We start from the raw sequence: 17,410 nt of genomic DNA, 5'->3' as shown, positions 1-17,410 counted from the left end.
GCATGTATGCACACCAATGATCCTTGAGCACACGGTGTTAGATATGATCGAATTTGATGCCCTAATTAGTGGAAGGTATGTTGATTATGAAATATTCGGGTTCATTGGAGATGTTTATGGCACAAACTTTTAGTAAAATGAGTTCGTTACGAGATAAGCAATAAGAAGTGATATCTTTTTATTGCTGTACAACCCTTTGATAACCATTGTGCTCCATACTGAACCAAAATGCTTCACTTCACGCTGGCTTTGCTAAACGTTTACAGATGTCCTGTCTTTGTATATTAGCAGGACATTTAAACAGGTGAATTAGAGAAATCGATCTATGTTAGCTTTGGCATGTTTAGAGTGAAATCTGGTTTTGATCTCCTTGCTATCAGATATCATCTATGGCCGTCTAAATGCCGAACCTGTCTGCTCAACCTGCCTATTCTGGTATTCCCCATCTTATGCTCAACTGGTTCAAAGAATTATCTGGTTTTGTTTGTCACTTGAAGGCTGCAAATATTTACTGAACCATTATGCAAATTCTGTTAGTTAATCTAGTGGCCATTGACATGGATCTGTTGTGTTGTAGCTAGGCTTGTTAAACATGCATAAAGTTCCTATTTTTATATAATTTCTGCTCATGGGCTACATAGTTTTCCCAATTCATAACCCAAGCTGCTCACCGGTTGGATTTTCTTGGTCAGGTATCGATAGTCCAGAATTAGATTTTGCATCATACATTTAATTTTATATTTTCCAATGTATAGACTGCTATGTTTCATGATGATGTTTAAGTGGTTAAGTTCATAATTCAATCCTACCCCATTGTCATCTCTTTGTTTGTCTTGAATTCGTATAGATTAAACGCTGATGTGTGTTGACGTTGACTTCCTCTTGCCATCCTATAGCTTAATAAGCTTCGAGGCACACTTCAGTTTTTGTTTTCTACTTTGAGCTGGAATTTAGATATGAGAGGGACCTGAAGTGCTTAGTGTTGCTTGTTTTTGCTGTATTCTGTTTGTTCTGAAAATGCCTGAGAACGTTGGTATATGCCGCTATCTGTATTTTTTTTCGTATGTCAGCAACTGTTGCTGCTATTCTATATAGTATTAGTCAGTCTGAATTGAAGATTCAATTTTATGTGATGAGTTGATTTGGTTGATAGTTTCGAACTTTCGATGCTGCCCCTCGGGAAGATTGGTCATGACCTGGCTTAGGTAGAAGAATTTGATCAAGTTGTCTAAAATATGCCTTCCTCCCTAGCACAGCCAAATTGTCTTACTCGAGCATCTAACCTAATCCATAGGACTCATTCAACACCCATGACTTTAAACTCGAAGTCTACCCAAAACAGCAGACTCATTCAATACCCAATTCTAAAATGTTGCTTCCACCACTCATTCCACTATTATGGAGAGATTACCTAAAACTTAGATACAGCTGTGGCGGCATCCCAAAACAATCAAGTACTGTAACTATTTGATTGGTTAGGAATACAACTACAGACTACAGTGGTGTAGTATCATTACGTAGAGGTGTTCCAAATAAACCGAAAATCATGTAACATGATTTAATGAATTAGTAGCATCACGTAGCTGTGTTCCAAATAAACCGAAAATCACTCGGCTCGAGACTTTCTATGTACGTGGAATTAACTAAAAGGAACCAAGTTTAGAGCCAATAAAGATCAAATGCAACCTTTATTAACTAAAACTAAAAGCCACGGCCTTTGAGGCTTATTAGCTGTTGCCCAAAACACTCTTCCACAGAAATTGGATCCGTGCACTCAAACTCAAAAGGGATTGTAGGAAAGCAGGGAGCGGGACCCATCTGAGCCTTCAACTTGACACAAATGAACTTATAACCCTTTTATGCAAGATTTGATCCAGATAGAAGCGTTATTATTCTTTAATTCGTTTAATTTGACAGTTGAAAATTAAGAGGAATGTATCAAAAGTAAAAATGAATGTCTAGATAGAACTAATAAAAACCTTTTTCTGCAAACCATGACCAACTAATTTGCGAATCCTACACATAAGAGGAATATTCTTTTTAATATATCACTATCTTTTTAATAAATTGATCTTAGAGGAACAATTATGCTGGCTTATGCATGTATATGATTAGATGGAGTTTTGAATTATTATTCTTTCTTTTTTTTTATAAACGATACCATAATCTATATTAAACTATAGGAAGGGAGATTTGAACACGAGAAGTATCGGATGTAAGAGCAAATGCTCTGGAGTTTTAAATTAATTAATATGACTCAAATTTTGGTTAGTTTAAAAACATTATGTCCTCATATCCTAACCATTATCAGATGCTTAGTTGGCATAATATATTAATATAGCATTTCATTGGAAAGTTTATCTAATAAGAGGAAGATTAGGAGGAAATTATTGATTAGGAGCTACTATTATATAAAAAAAAGACAGATGCGGATATCTCTAAGAATCGTCAAAACAAAAGGAAAATACTCAGGTCCTTCTTTTTTACAGCTGTTTGACGTGCATAAAATTTCTTTTATGTTTACTAAATTGTTTTTGTACATGGATCAGACTGTGATTTGCAGAAGCGATTTTTTGGAAACATAATGTCTATAGAAAAAAACAAAAAAGTATAAGTCAATGTCTCCAGGCTACGAGACATGGTAAAGTGGAAATTTGAGAGAAAAACACCATGCAAATTCCACCCTTTCTTTCTTATTGGTTTTCTTTCAGATAAAGTGAAAAGTTATATATAAAGGGCACTTTTTGCTTATTGAAAGTAGGTAGGCTTCTCTGTCTATTAGTTGCTTTTATCAACTTTATTCTAATATAATGCCATGTATACAAAACTTATGCACAATATTTCGGAAGAGGATCTGTTCCGGATCTTAGCGTTCGGAACCTCCTCATCAAGTAATTTGGGCCGCTGATTCGTGTGCAAGTAAAATTAGTGCCGTCGGTTGTGTGTGGTGGACCAGAAAAATAAATTAATAGAAACCGTTGAATTTAATTTATGCAGTCCAGATTGTTTGATGAGAAGGCGGATCCTCTTCCCAATATTTCATGATTGGAACAAGACATCATACCAATAGTATCATCATGGTATGAAAGTTATTCTCCAACTTAGGAGATTCAACATTATCACTCACGGTTCATCTTTTCTTCTTCGTTTTCTCTTCAATTCTTAAATATTTCAATGTAGTTAGTATCGTATCAAATCCAGATTGTCCTGTGTGTGAAGCACAATGATCACATGTGCTCCACGACACCCAATTTGTGTTGTCCATGTACTAGACTTGAAAATTCACCATATATTAAGAGAATTGTTAGAATGGATCTCGCATAAAAAAAAAAATACTACTCTAACCAATTTGACTACGATGCTAATCAATAAACTAATTAGTGGAAGCAAGAAAGAGACGTTGAATCTAAGGGAAGAAGAGCAAAAACTGAATTTCCAACAAAACATAACAAACTTAGGAGTTAAATAAGGAGGAAAATTACAAAAGCAAAATATGACGTTCACTCTTTCCTCTCCATTTCCACAGATTAAACGTGCTCCCCAAGCTCATTTTCCGCCATCCTTGTTTATAAATCCATCCCCTCATCCTTTTCTACGGCTTCAATTCTATCATCTACTTCTGCAATACAATCATATTTGATCGAAAATCGAGACCGGGAGAGGAGGAGAATCGGAATTGAGGGTCACGAGTGTTTCCGCCATCTAGAGGAGCTAATCTCGCCTAATCTTCTACGTTTGAAAAACTAGAGAGAGAGAGAGAGAGCAACATGGTTGAGCATAATAACTCAGGAGAAGGTGAAGGAAGCATTCATTTGCAGATTGACGAGCTTCTTCATCCCCGCCTCAACGAAACAAGCAGCACCACGATCAACACAGTGTTCGAGCCTCAGAACAGCATTGAGAAGACAGACAGCAGCGCTACAGCTTCCGTTGGTCCTCCAACTGCACAGCCAGTCCCAGCACCAGAGAAAAAGCTGACCCTTTTCGCGCTCCGTCTAGCAGTGCTCGAAAAGACAGCAACCGGCCTAGGAACCCTCGGTTTCATCTGGGCAACGGTGGTTCTGCTAGGCGGTTTCGCCATTGTATTAGACAAGACCGACTTCTGGTTCATCACGATCATTTTGCTGATAGAAGGGACAAGAATTTTCAGCAGGAGCCATGAGCTGGAGTGGCAGCACCAGGCCACGTGGTCCATAACCGATGCTGGTATCAACAGCTTTCGCGAACTGCGAATCAGCTCCAGTGCCGTGTTCCACAGCATCAGAGCATTTTTCAGGCCTGTGCAGAAACTTGCAGTCAGGAAACAAAGTCAACGCAGCAGAGACATGACGAGGACTAATGGAAATTCAGAGTCGTCGCGAAACTCTGATCTTCAGAGGAAGATAGTCCGGACTTGGACTAGCTCGGAAGTCCCTCTCCTGCCTTACGCGCAATGGATTTTTCGCGCAAAGCATATAAGTAAGCTGCTCTACTGGCTCCAGCTCCTGTCCGCCTCATCATGCGTGGCTCTTTCGCTGGTGAAGCTCGTGAAGCACAACTATGGAGAGGTCGCAAAGGGGGACACTGACAAGAGGAACAGGCAGTCTGCTCTTATTATATTTTATTCGTTAGCATTGGCAGAAGCTCTGTTGTTTCTTATGGAGAAAGCTTACGGTGAGATTATGATAAGCTATTGTAAATTGTTGGAGGAGGTGAACAAGGAGTGTGATTTGGGGCCTTCGGGGTTGGTTTCGGTTAGGAGGTTTTTTTATGATGCGTATTCGAGGTGTGTTGATGGAAGCATTTTTGATGGCTTGAAGATGGATATGGTTACTTTTGGAATAGACTTGTTGGGTTCGAATTCCCCCGATGAGAAGCTCATTGGAGCGAGAATTCTTCGACAGTTTTCAATGAACCATCGGTATTCAGATGATACATTGCAGAAGATTGGTCTAAATATTGCGGTGATTGAAAGATTGGTTGAGATTTTGAATTGGACAGATCAAGAGGAGGAGGAGATCAGAAGGTCAGCAGCACAGATTTTGTCAAAACTCGCTGGCAAAAATCAGAACTCCATTCGGGTAGCTGGAGTTCCCGGCGCAATGGAATCAATCTCATCTCTGCTCCAAACCTGCAGGAGCTCAAGTGGTGCAGCTGACGAGATCAGTGAAAACAGGATCATTTCTGACCACCCAAACTACGGATTCTTGACATTCAACCATTTGGGATTACTTATTTTGAAGAAACTTGCACGTGTTCACGACAACTGTGGGAAGATTGGAAACACAAGAGGCCTCCTGCCCAAGATCATAGACTTTACACATGCTGACGAGAGGCTTCTAAAAGAAGTGACTGATATGCCACACGATCAAATACTGACGCTGAAACGATCACTCCAGTTGGTGAAGAGGCTTGCAAGCACAACCGGAAGCACGGGAAAGAACCTAAGGAGAAATCTTTCGGAGATAGTTTTCACAATCAGCAATATTAGAGATATTTTGAGATATGGAGAGAAACATCCAATGCTGCAACAATTGGGAATTGAAATCTTAACGAGTTTGGCGCTGGAAGCAGATGCAACTGAGAGAGTAGGTGGAACAGGTGGAGTTCTTAAGGAGTTGTTCAACATTTTCTTCAACAAGGGAATGCTGGAGAATAATAAACAGGTGAGGACCAAAGCTGGAGAAGCGCTGGCTATGCTGGTGTTAGAGAGCAAGAATAATTGTCTGCGGATATTAAAATTGGGAGTACTGGAAAACCTCATTGAAGCTCTTGAGGTTCAATTGCTTCGTGTAAATGCTGCTAGGATTCTTAGGAATCTGTGCACCTACAACGGCTCAAACTGTTTCCACCAGCTGAAGGGAATTACAAATGCAGCACCTACAGTAAGTTCTTCCTTGCCACATTACCTACCTCTACTTTTATTCGGCATTAACATATGTTAAGTACGAGTAATGTTTTCTTGCCCAAGAATCTGATATATATATGTTTGACAAATCAACAATAACATGTGACTAGAGTCGCTGTAGGTTTTTTTTCTGCACTAGAGACTCATTTCTTATGCATTTGGCTTCGATTGCAGGTGCTTAGAGCAATCACTTCAGACGAACACAAACTGCAGGAAGCAATGGTAGGACTAGCAGCACCGGTTCTTACATTCTTGTCTCCCGCAGAATCAAACCTCATGTTTAAGAAAGCCGGAATCACTGAGGGAGAAGTGGCAAATGAAATAGTCCAGATTCTGAAGAAGTACAGGTATCCACCGATCAAAGTTCCAAGAATAAGGAGGTTTTCCATAGAGCTGGCAATCTGTATGATGAGAGACAAACCGGAAAACGTCCGAGTTTTCAGGGATTTGGGGATGGAAAAGGAGCTGGATTTTGTGCTAGAGACAACCGCAGAGCTCGAAAGCTTCAACATTTTCTCTGGTACCGTAGGAATGAGCCGGCACAGCACGACGATCCATTCGCTGGTAGAGACTGCTTTGGGGTTGCTAGCTGAAGGGTCAAATGATGCAGCATAATGCAGTATCAAATTCATCACTTATGTTTGCCTTTAAATTCATCAAATTCACTTAAACACATATTTGAACTCCGTTAATTTTTTGGAGAAAGTTCTTGTACTGTAAATTAAACCGTAAACACGATGCACAAATTATCACCATTGAAATTTCTACTTAACCGGAGGAAGTTGTTGCCATATTTCACGACATTATCAATAGCATTCACCCTTACACATGAAGTCCTGATTCCGTTCACCAGCCATAACTTGTTCAAAATTATACGTGGTACATATGAAAGGAAGACATCAGAACACCGAGAAAAACAAAACAATATATTCATTTGTGTTGTAGACACTGAATAAGAATCTGGAACCAAAAGAAACCTTTTTTTTATGTTACAACTAAAATCAATACAATTTTCACAGCAATCTTTCTTTTCTTTTCCGTTTTCCGGTTCGGGTTTTCCTTTTCCAGACGAGCATTTTACAAATCATGAACCCTGATATTTTAGTTACAAACAAATGCAATCATATTGTCTGCGGACAAAACGAAAAAAAAAATAAGGAAAAGAGTCATCTATCGACTGTGGTTGTTTCTAAAGAAGTTAAAATCCCAACGCCGTATCAAACCATCCATGACATTGCTTGCAGGATTTTTTACCACCGTTACTGTGGCTGTCGTCTTGGCTGACAAGTCACTATCTGATGTTCTTTGGATGCTTTCTGATGTATCGCTTTGGCTAGATGGCCCCGCGCTCCCATCCATTATGGATAGAGGCGTTTGTGATGCAGGTTCTGTTGTTGGAACCCTTGTAGGAGTTTGATCTTCAGGGGATTTACTTACTGAAGTAGAAATAGATTCTGTTTTCGAGGATCCCAAGTGCCCAACTGAAGTGGAAGTAGATTCTGTCTCCAACAGCTCTCGCTTCTCTGCAGTAGATGCATCATCAGGCTGGTCATCTTTTTGCGACAAATTTAAAGAATCAGGGGTATCCCAGGGCGGTTGTTCATCTGCCTGAGGGCCTCTCATTTCTAAGTCTTTTAGTGATAACATCACTGCTTCCATTAACATCTGGTAATTTGGACGAGTTAAACGTTAATTCAAATTCAGCAGTCATTCAAAAAGGTCCTGAATCCAGAACTCATCTAGATCAACTATATAACTCACCCTTTCTTCCTCATCGACATCACTTGGAAAACCTTCCAGGTCATCAAGCTGGTATTCTACATACTGATCATCGTCCATCGTGGTTGGAACATGGGGCCCACAAGGACTGCCATTAGCAAATTCAAAGCTAATCATATCAGAAGATGATGGGCCATTATCAGTTTGTCCATCCTGCACCACCATATATAATCAAGACATTTAACTCTGTTATGTTTATAGTTAACAGATAGAACCAGACATGATGACTTCGAACTACTCTGGCACCAATGCACCATAAAATTTGTGAGCCACAACATGTACCAATCTGTCACAAGTATCAGCTACAGCGGCACAAAGGTTTTTTTCTATTAATTTGAGTGATTATTTCAGAATACTGATCAAGTGACCAGGCATATGTCATGTTACTGCATCATGTTAATTACGAGGAAGAAAATTTGGGATTTGGAAGCAGTTTCATAAGAGAAAATGCAAAATACCTTGGATTCGGATTGGCCATCGGTAGATGAAATGCCAGAAGGAACCTGAGGAAAAATCATAGAAGATAAAAAGAAAAAAAATATAGTTAATCCACCTGCAGAACAGTAAACATCATTCAAAATGCTTTATTCTGGATCGTTTTTCATTTGTGCAAACAAATTAAGAATGAACTAATTACTAACCTCCATCCGACTCATGGGTCTTCTTGAACGGAGTTGTCTAATGGCATCCTGTTGGCCGCTGCTAGGTGGTGCTTCTGCAGGTAAAAGTAATCGATAGGAGATTAGCCAAATAAAGAGCCTGTGCACTTGAGAAGTTAAAGAGAAAATAAGGCACTTTAATCACCTGTAGCAGCAGTTGAACATCCGTGATCATAATCAGCTGTGTGCACACTTCTCCAACTACCCTGCAGGTACAGCAGTCAACATTTGAGAAGGGCTGTGAACGCTAAATCTAGCAATTCTTATACAATAGAAACTTACAGCCAAATGAATCACAGTTTTTTTTACCTTACCAAAGGTCTCGTGTAAAGTGTCAAAAAATGTTTCCACAACCTCATCCTCCGGGGGTTGCAAAACATTGTGGAAAAAGATGTTTATAGAATCAAAGTAGAATTGAGGTCGTGGAGAATTGTGATCTCCCTCAAATTTGATGATGTTTTTGTCTCCCTGCAAAGTTCTCATTTACATAAGGATATTTGGAAGACAGAATGATGAAAACCAAGGGAGAGTAGAAGCAGGAGGCATCTCCTTTTATTATTGGGGAGGAGAATCTAACTTGGGAGCTCTTCTACAATTGGATATGAAATACCACTAGACTAAGTGCTAGCTGGTTTGTGTAATGATACCAAACTCATTAGACGTCACAGAAAATTGAGAGTTCTAATTTGTTTCAACTCCATGTAAACACTGTGAGACACTACACGCACCCAAACATTGTACGAGACACAGATTCACCCATAAGATGCATGCCAGAATGTATATCATGCCAAAATTATAGTAATCACATTATGGATATTTACCATATACGCCTCAAATATACGATCTGAATGATGGGGTTGTATGAAATCATCATCAATGGCATGCCCAAACAAAGCTGGAACAAAGCAAGAGCTTGCCACCTAATAAAAAAATATAGTCAACCAGAAATTAAGAGAATGAAATATCGTGACAAAGAACATAAATTTGTGTTTTCTATTCCAATGTGTTTTGTCTTAGATTCAAAAACATTCATAGATAAGGTACCTTAATGGTGTTCAGGTTCATTATGTCAAATTTTGCCTTTTTCTGGATAGCTCTCCGCATGTATTGGATTGCAAACTTCACCTAAGTAAGCGAAAAAAAAGGTCAAGGTCAGAGGTTATAACAGTCATGACTCAGTATGTAGCTACAACTGATAAACAACAAAACTTCATTGCCCATTATAGGCGAGAACTGATAGCGACCATCAGAAAGGCTTTAATTAAAAGCAATCTATTCCCCAATATGCACCAAAATTCAGTTGCAACATCCCAGACAATCAGACATAGGATCTACTTACAGTGAACTTAGGCAAACGAATTTTGTAAGTGTCCACCAATTCCATCATCAAATCAACCAAATCAGAGAATGGACTGTCAAGAACCATTCCTGCTATTGAAGGATCCTCAGCTCCATACAAAAGACTGCCAAATATGTATATGGTTAAAAGCAGATACGCTAACCCTCAAGTAATAACAAAGATCCAAGTATTGATGCAGAGCGTACATCTGGTTTCATATGGTTCATATACTAAAATATCTTATCACCACCTTGCACACCATAATCTCTTCACTTGTTGTTTAACCTAATGGACTCTTCAATTGTTGTTATTATGGTCGTCAATGTTACCCGTATTTTATTATACAATCAGTTGAGGAGGACAATGGCCGCATGCAAACACTTAGGGGAATATTACATATAATACAAGCAAAAGTACAGATTGATTAGATAGTTTCAAAACCACAGGTGCCATGTGAGGCTTTGCAGCCATCAAGTTACGAGCTCATGAAATGGTCATAACTCTAGCCACCATACCAAGAACCAGAAGAAATGATGAACTAATTACTGGCCATAAAAATCTTCCAGAAACATCGATACGCCTTTTTTGTGTTTCAAAATTTATTCAACCTTTAATACAATTAACTGAAAGATCTCCTACATCTACATTCATATATGCACGTTTACAATTAAGCAATAAGTGAATGAGCAAAACCTAGTAACAGCACCCATTGAACGGCCCCACAAACCAATCAAAGATACATTTCCATCTGCTCGCAAATAATCAACCACAGTCTTCAGGTCGTCCTTCTGAAAAATAGTTAGAAAGTCAGGTGCCAATTCCCTTGATTCAGAATGGTAACTACATGCATAAATAAGGAGAAACACAGAAAATTTCATAAAGAAGTTAGCATTCATCTTCACAAAGACGGTTTTGACAAACCAAGAAAACGTATGGAGCACCCTCAACAATATATTAACTACAATTTTGGATACTCAATGGACCAATTCTTAAATTAGTCTCTCTTCTATGTGGGCTCATTATTACACCTTCCATTTCAACTTACAAATTCTTTAAGTCAACAGTAGTCGTCATACAATATAGAAATAACGTGGAACAAACCCATTCCACGTTGTTGTGCTCCGGTCGTTATGATGAATCTGTTACAAATAGTTATTGAGTACTTACTTCATTCCACCCTAAAGTCACATGATCTCCTCCGGAGATTCCGGACCCGGAGAAATCAAGAGTGAAAACTGTAATATTTGATGGAAGCAAAATAATGGCTGCTTCACTGGCATCAGCCCTGCACCCACTGTCAACACAATATGCTGCAGTCAGTCACGTTATATTCTATGGAGGAAAAATAAAAAGGCATAAAATATCATTTAGATCTGAGGGACATAACAAGCATACACATGAGTGATGACATAGCTATGAAGTATGCTTCACACGTGTGATATGTGCAAATAATATCAGTAGGGTTGCTGAGGACCATTGAATCCCAGAGCCCATGTAAAGACAACTAGGTTTTCTCTTTTGCACGTAAACCTCAAGAGAATAACATAATTTTGTATTATATTCTTCTACAGTGAATCATTACTGGTATAAGATTGTGACTGGATGTACTCTTCCAGGCTATATTAATATGAAATTCTAAATCAAAGTGACCATTACGGATAAACATCGCTTGCATATCCTAGGGTTAAAAAGAATGTGAAACCAGAGGTAACTATGACCTTCAGTATTTGTCGAGCAACCTCATTTTCTTGGTGAAGATTAAGGGCATTTAGAATTGTTTCATTACTAGTTACTACATGAAATCCATATTTTAGCAGTAAAATCACAATCTTCCAAGTTCTGAAATGTCAGAAAGGCTGTAAACACTGGATGAAACGCCCATGAAATAAACAATGAAACTCAAACTAAGCATAAATTTTCATACCTGTTTCCATGACAGTATATTACACAAGGCAAAGGCTTTTCTTCTGGACTAACAATGGGCGTGTAATGGCTACACTTCAGGACATCTCCCCGACTATTTTTCAACTGCAGGATTTTCAAACACCATTATATCAAAAGGTGACAAGTGACAACCACAGGAATTCTCAAGTCATAAGCAGGCAGAAAGTGAACATCATTCAGAAAATAATGTGCAAGATAAAAAAATTCTGAGACAAACAATCACAAGGGTTGCATATCCAAAAGGTTTTTACGCCCTCCAACAGGACGTACACTTGTAAGTTCAGAAACTGAAATAAAATACTTAATCTACCTTCCGTGGACATACAGAATATGGAAAGCTTACCTCCACATCTTTTCTTTGGTACCATTTCCCTTTCAGTATGAACTCTTGATCCAACAAATCATTTTGTGGGTCGTACTCAGCCCTGAAACCAAACACCCGTAAACTCATATACTCTTCAAACAGTTACAAATCATTTCGGTTTCTAATTCTGAAAGGCAAAGAAATCACTCAAAGTATCATGTTCAACAAATAAACTTCACAAAATCTTAAATTAACACCAGAACAAATATGGGACAGAGAAATACCGAAATTACACAAAATGATCTTGCTTTCCAACATACGAGGAAGGAGAAGAAAAACAGAAACAAGGTTCAACTCCATCTCTACCATAAAAAAATACGCTAATCAAATCAAATTTCAAATCATATGCTTTCATACTCTATTTCTTTCTACTAAAAAAGAGGAAATAGTAGAAAATTATGAATTCTAAATAAACAAATAGTTGAATTGGGCTAATTCAGCAAAAGGGTTTCTTTTTCCTTGAGAACCCAAACAGGAAAGCAACTAAAGATTCAAACTTTCATCTCCAAATCCATCTTTCTCAGCAACCAAACACAGTAAAAACAAAAACCCATCACAAAATCTAATCCCAAAATCCAAAAAATACAAAATCTAAGAGCTACAGAGTAAACTGAGGGCTAAAGGGTAATTGTTCACCTGGGAGGCCGAATAATAAAGTTGACTAGCTGTTCCATCGATTCAAAAAACGATCTCCCTCTCCGAGCTGTTAGCTGTTCTTCCACAGATTTTACTTCTTTCAGCAAAAAATACAATAAATATTACAAAAAAAAAAATTAAATTACAAAAAATAATACCTGAAGAAACAAAAATTGAACTTGATGGGTGATCAGGAGTTGCAGAGACCAATAAGAAAACAAGAAGAAGAAAGGACCCGCCCGGTGCTGTTGGGGTGGAAATATGAGAAGAATTTTGTGTTTGCTTCCTTGCAAACAAGAAGAACAAAAAATACGTATTTATTTAAGTATTAATTATTATTATTTAATTAATTTGATTGCTGTTGTTCTTTCCTTCCGAGTCCCGACGCATGTCTCTCTCTTTGCCTCTCTGGCTCTTCTTCTTTTCTTTTCTCTAACCTCCCTCGCTCCTCGCACGTGTTACGCATACGTCTCCATTTCAGAGCTGGAACCGGGTAAAAGGGTCGGGTTTTCAGTGCAAATGTATTGAAATATATGCGATGAATTATTAATAGAAACTAATTAACTGTATTTATTTTAATACAAATGAGAGATAGTGGTTTCCTACTTATAATTTTATTTTGTTTTTTTTTTATTAACACCCCACTTATTGTTGAATGCACTTCACATAAAAGTTTATTGCTAAGTGGCTTATATACCTAATATAAAATGACTATTTAGGCCCAAAAAATTTCTAAATACACCCTAAGTTAATTTAGACTTGTATTCTAAGATTGCTTTTCTTCAAGCTCTCAAAGTCACTCACGTCCTTCATTGTAGAACAAGACTCTAACTACTAAAAGCACAAAACGTGGGAAAAGATTATTTTTCATCCTCGTTCTGCAGATCTTTAATTTGCTTGATTCTATGATGAGAGAAATTTTAGAATTGGAAAAAGGAAAAGGAAATTGGTCAGTTTAAAGCCAGCAATACATTTTTTTTACTTTGTAGGTGCAACCTAGAAGAACAACTGATATAATAAAATGCAATGTGTTCACAAATTTGGCTTTGACCATGATAGAACGCCAAATAGTTGTGCATGTGAATTCATATATATTCGGACTGAGAATGAACGATACAATCTTATATGCAATCCAATTATCAAATAATAGATCGGCGGAAGGTATGGGCTATTTAACCCCACCGGATGACAATGTTATAAATTGAATAGAGAATAGGGAAAAATTTGTTTCATACTTGACTCCAGTTCCTTTACTTGTTCATCGCCTTCTTCATTCTTCGTATTGATGTGGGGTTTAAGTAGAGCGTATGGGGTGTACATATAGAATATGGGGTGTGAGGATAGTATTGGAAAACATGTGGGGCGCATTAAGATAAATTTTGATTTAAAAAGTATATGTGGAATGTATTAAGTATGTGGGGTGTAGTTAACAAAACGTAGGATGTGAATAAAACAACCATTTTACTTTTATTTTTATTTTTAATCTGATTTTGTTGATATAAATTCCAATACTATTTCTCTTTTGAAAATAAATTTTTAGAGGATAGTTAATTGTTCAGTTGTTTGTGCGGAACACTCTTTTTTTCCTTCGATCAAATTAAAATTCCTAACAAAATTTTTATCGAGAACTATTAAGAACCATATCCACATCATTTATACGGTATCTCTCCATTCAAAGAATATCGTATCATTTCTAAAAAACCACAAATGCAAATGGATTATAGCTTACGTAGGGTATTAAATTAGGACAGCTTCTGACTTTTTTAATCAAAGATTGAGTAGATAAAGTAAAATAGGTAATGATAACGACCAATTACCAATGTTGGTAATTCATGATGTGAAGTAGCACCCACCTTACCAAATGGTCTCCCACTTTGTGTCACGGGATCATCCATTTGCCTTCAAGTAATAAGCAAATCAATCACTCTAGTAACCACCTTGATCACTTCGAGAAATGATAAGACCAGTGGTCCAAAAACTACAAAAAAAAAAAAAAAAAATGTTAAGAGTAGCTAGTCATTTAAAGGGTCGAATAAAATATGTTAAGAATAGTCGTTTACTCGTACATAAAAGACTAACTCAAGCATAACGATTATTCTCATGTCCAACTCCGACAACAAGAAAAATTTGTCACACAAATAATTGGGACTCGTTTCGAAGTACTTATAAAATGATTGGAATCGTTTTTTGTGAAAATATTTTTTAAACTAATCTTTAGTAAAATTCAAGTGTATCATAGAAAAACACTTTAAATATTTGATACTTCTTCCAAAAAGCACTTAGTGTTTTTGGAATCAAAAATCAATTTCACTAAAAACCCTTTCAGCTATTTTAAAAGCACATTCAAACGAATCTTTAGTTTGTAGAAGATACAAATAGAAAGAAAAAATTAATTGTTATAAAGGAATAATTAACAATTGGAGATTTTGTGTAATCATGTTTAAGGTAAGTGATGTCATGCACATAAACACAAGTATTGTTATTTTCTAGCCCATCATCTGACCTAGTTTGTTGGATTCGTAATCGGATCCTCGCCGAATCCTCTTTGTGAAGATTTCGGAAATCCGTGAATTATATCCGTTTATCGTACATCGTGCTGTCATAAATTATTTTACATATTTTTATTTAAAATTAAATACAAACAATATTTGATAAAAACATTATGTACGATGAACATACACGGTTTACATATTCCTAAAATCCTCACCAAAAAGATTTGGAGAGAAATTAGATTCTACAACTTTAGTTTGGATTTTGCAGATGAATAATTTGGATACAAAATATATATTTTAGAGGTGAAGTCACTTGCCAAATAATGTATTGGCCACCAAAAATAGGATACAATTTAAGGCCAAAACCAACAAAGGTAACGGTCCAATTGCATCCTTTAATTTTAGCTTTAACAAATTATATAAGGGTGGGGTACTTTACTCCATATTGTTTTGTTTTTTCTTCTTAAATAATAGTAGGGTAAATTACATAGTAACCTCTCAGGTTTGAGGTCTATTACAACCCCATACAACATCTTTAAAACATTTCACTTTCATACCTCACGTACTGTTTTATTTCAAAATAATACCTCCGTTACATTTTCCATCCATTGATCTATTAAGCGCTGACATGGCTGCCAAATGTGTGCCACGTGGCAAAAAAAATATTTAAAAAAAAAACCTGAATCTTCTAAATTTTTTTTAAAAAAAAAAACCAAAAACAAAAGCTGAAACCCAGAAAAAAATAAAATAAAAAATAAAACCCTTTAGTTCGTCTTTCCCCCTCCTCCTCCCTTCTCTTCTCCCCCATATTCATCTTCTTCCCCCAACCCCCCACCTGCAACCCAAAAAAAAAAAACTCAGATCCCTTTTACGCTAGGTTCGTGAGGTGAAGATGGGAGGAATGGGTGTTGGATTTAAGGAGTGGGGTGTGTAGAGGAGGGAAGAGGGTGGTGCGGAGGGAGAGATGTGGTTTTCTGAGTGTGTGTGGGGGGCGGGGGAATAATTGGCGAGGTCAGTCACGAAAGGAGGGGGAGGGTAGGGGTCAGTCGACGGAGGAGGAGGAGAGGGGAGATGAGGGTGGGGGGAATAATCAACAGGGAGGTGGGGTGGTTTTTTTCTTCATGGGTTTGGGGGGTTGTGTGTCACATCCCGGCCCGGGGTCCACCACATCCCGGGCCCGCTCCACCACCGTAGCGCGATATTGTCCGCTTTGGGCCCCGACCATGCCCTCACGATTTTGTTTCTGGGAACTCATACGAGAACTTTCCAGTGGGTCACCCATCATGGGATTGCTCTCGCGCGCTACTCGCTTAACTTCGGAGTTCCAATGGAATTCGAAGCCAGTGAGCTCCCAAAATGCCTCGTGCTAAGTAGGGAAGAGAATATACATTTAAGGATCACTCATCTGGGCGATGTGGGATGTTACATTGTGGGCATTTGTTTCAGCTTTTGTTTTCGTTTTTGTTTTTTTTTTTTTAAGAAAATTCAGTTTAAAAAAAATTTTAAAATTATTTTTTTGCCACGCAGCACACATTTGGCAGCCATGTGGCACAAACGTGGCAGCCACGTCAGTACTTAACGGATCAATGGATGGAAAATGTAACGGATATATTATTTTGAAATAAAACAGTACGTGAGGTATCAAAGTGAAATGTTTTAAAATGTTGTATGGGTTGTAATAGACCTCAAACCTGAGGAGTTACTATATAATTTACCCATAATAGTAATGATAATGTCATCCCACTTCATTGTGGCCCATTGGAAACTAGACCCTACAAGAAAAAAGAAGAAAGTCCAATTTCAAAATATTCACTAGGTTTTCTTCGTTGCAAGACATGATAGTCGCGGAATATGAGTAACCAATCAACTAATCACTCATATCGTGCAACCATCCTGTGTTGGAAAATGACTTCTCATCGCAGAAAAGATATTACATGAACACTCTTAATAAGTTATTTAGTGCAAGAATATGAACATGAGTTTTCGGTGAACTTGCATTAGCTATTTGGACCGATTAGTCTAAGAAAGCCTTATAGGAAGATGAATATGAGTTCTTGTTGATAGAGGAGTCTATCATAGTGGTGAACTGATATAGATTAGGAGACATAAGTTGTTTCCTACAGGGATTTTAATAGGGAATCCTTATTGGATTAGGAGAGATATATGTCTATATATATGTTGTAATCTTTGCTCTCACAGATACACGCTCGATTAAGAACCAAGTCCTATTCTTAGTTAAAGCATTAAGTAATCTGACAGAGAGGGGAAGAGTTGCAGTGCACTGAGCTTGGACAGCAGCAGCCATGGCGT

General features: G+C 37.7%; 2 protein-coding genes across 2 annotated transcripts; one reads left to right on the top strand and one right to left on the bottom strand.

Moving 5' to 3' along the window:
- Positions 1-3,464: 3,464 nt before the first annotated feature.
- LOC126596817 (uncharacterized) lies at positions 3,465-6,642 on the top strand. Its single transcript, XM_050263474.1, has 2 exons — positions 3,465-5,864; positions 6,062-6,642. The coding sequence occupies exons 1-2, from the start codon at positions 3,768-3,770 to the stop codon at positions 6,500-6,502; spliced, it is 2,538 nt and encodes an 845-aa protein (XP_050119431.1). The 5' UTR covers positions 3,465-3,767; the 3' UTR covers positions 6,503-6,642.
- A 151-nt stretch (positions 6,643-6,793) lies between these two features.
- LOC126596818 (uncharacterized) lies at positions 6,794-13,012 on the bottom strand. Its single transcript, XM_050263475.1, has 15 exons — positions 12,767-13,012; positions 12,609-12,682; positions 11,952-12,033; positions 11,589-11,692; positions 10,832-10,958; positions 10,358-10,452; positions 9,665-9,788; positions 9,370-9,450; positions 9,147-9,245; positions 8,635-8,793; positions 8,471-8,531; positions 8,308-8,381; positions 8,125-8,169; positions 7,649-7,819; positions 6,794-7,552 (listed from the first exon to the last, which is right to left on the bottom strand). Exons 2-15 carry the CDS (start codon positions 12,644-12,646, stop codon positions 7,058-7,060), a joined length of 1,755 nt encoding a protein of 584 aa, XP_050119432.1. The 5' UTR covers positions 12,647-12,682; positions 12,767-13,012; the 3' UTR covers positions 6,794-7,057.
- Positions 13,013-17,410: the final 4,398 nt, after the last annotated feature.

Source organism: Malus sylvestris, chromosome 13, assembly GCF_916048215.2.
Source record: "Malus sylvestris chromosome 13, drMalSylv7.2, whole genome shotgun sequence".
Taxonomy (NCBI): Eukaryota; Viridiplantae; Streptophyta; class Magnoliopsida; order Rosales; family Rosaceae; genus Malus; species Malus sylvestris.
This window is presented reverse-complemented; position numbering and strand designations above follow the sequence as displayed.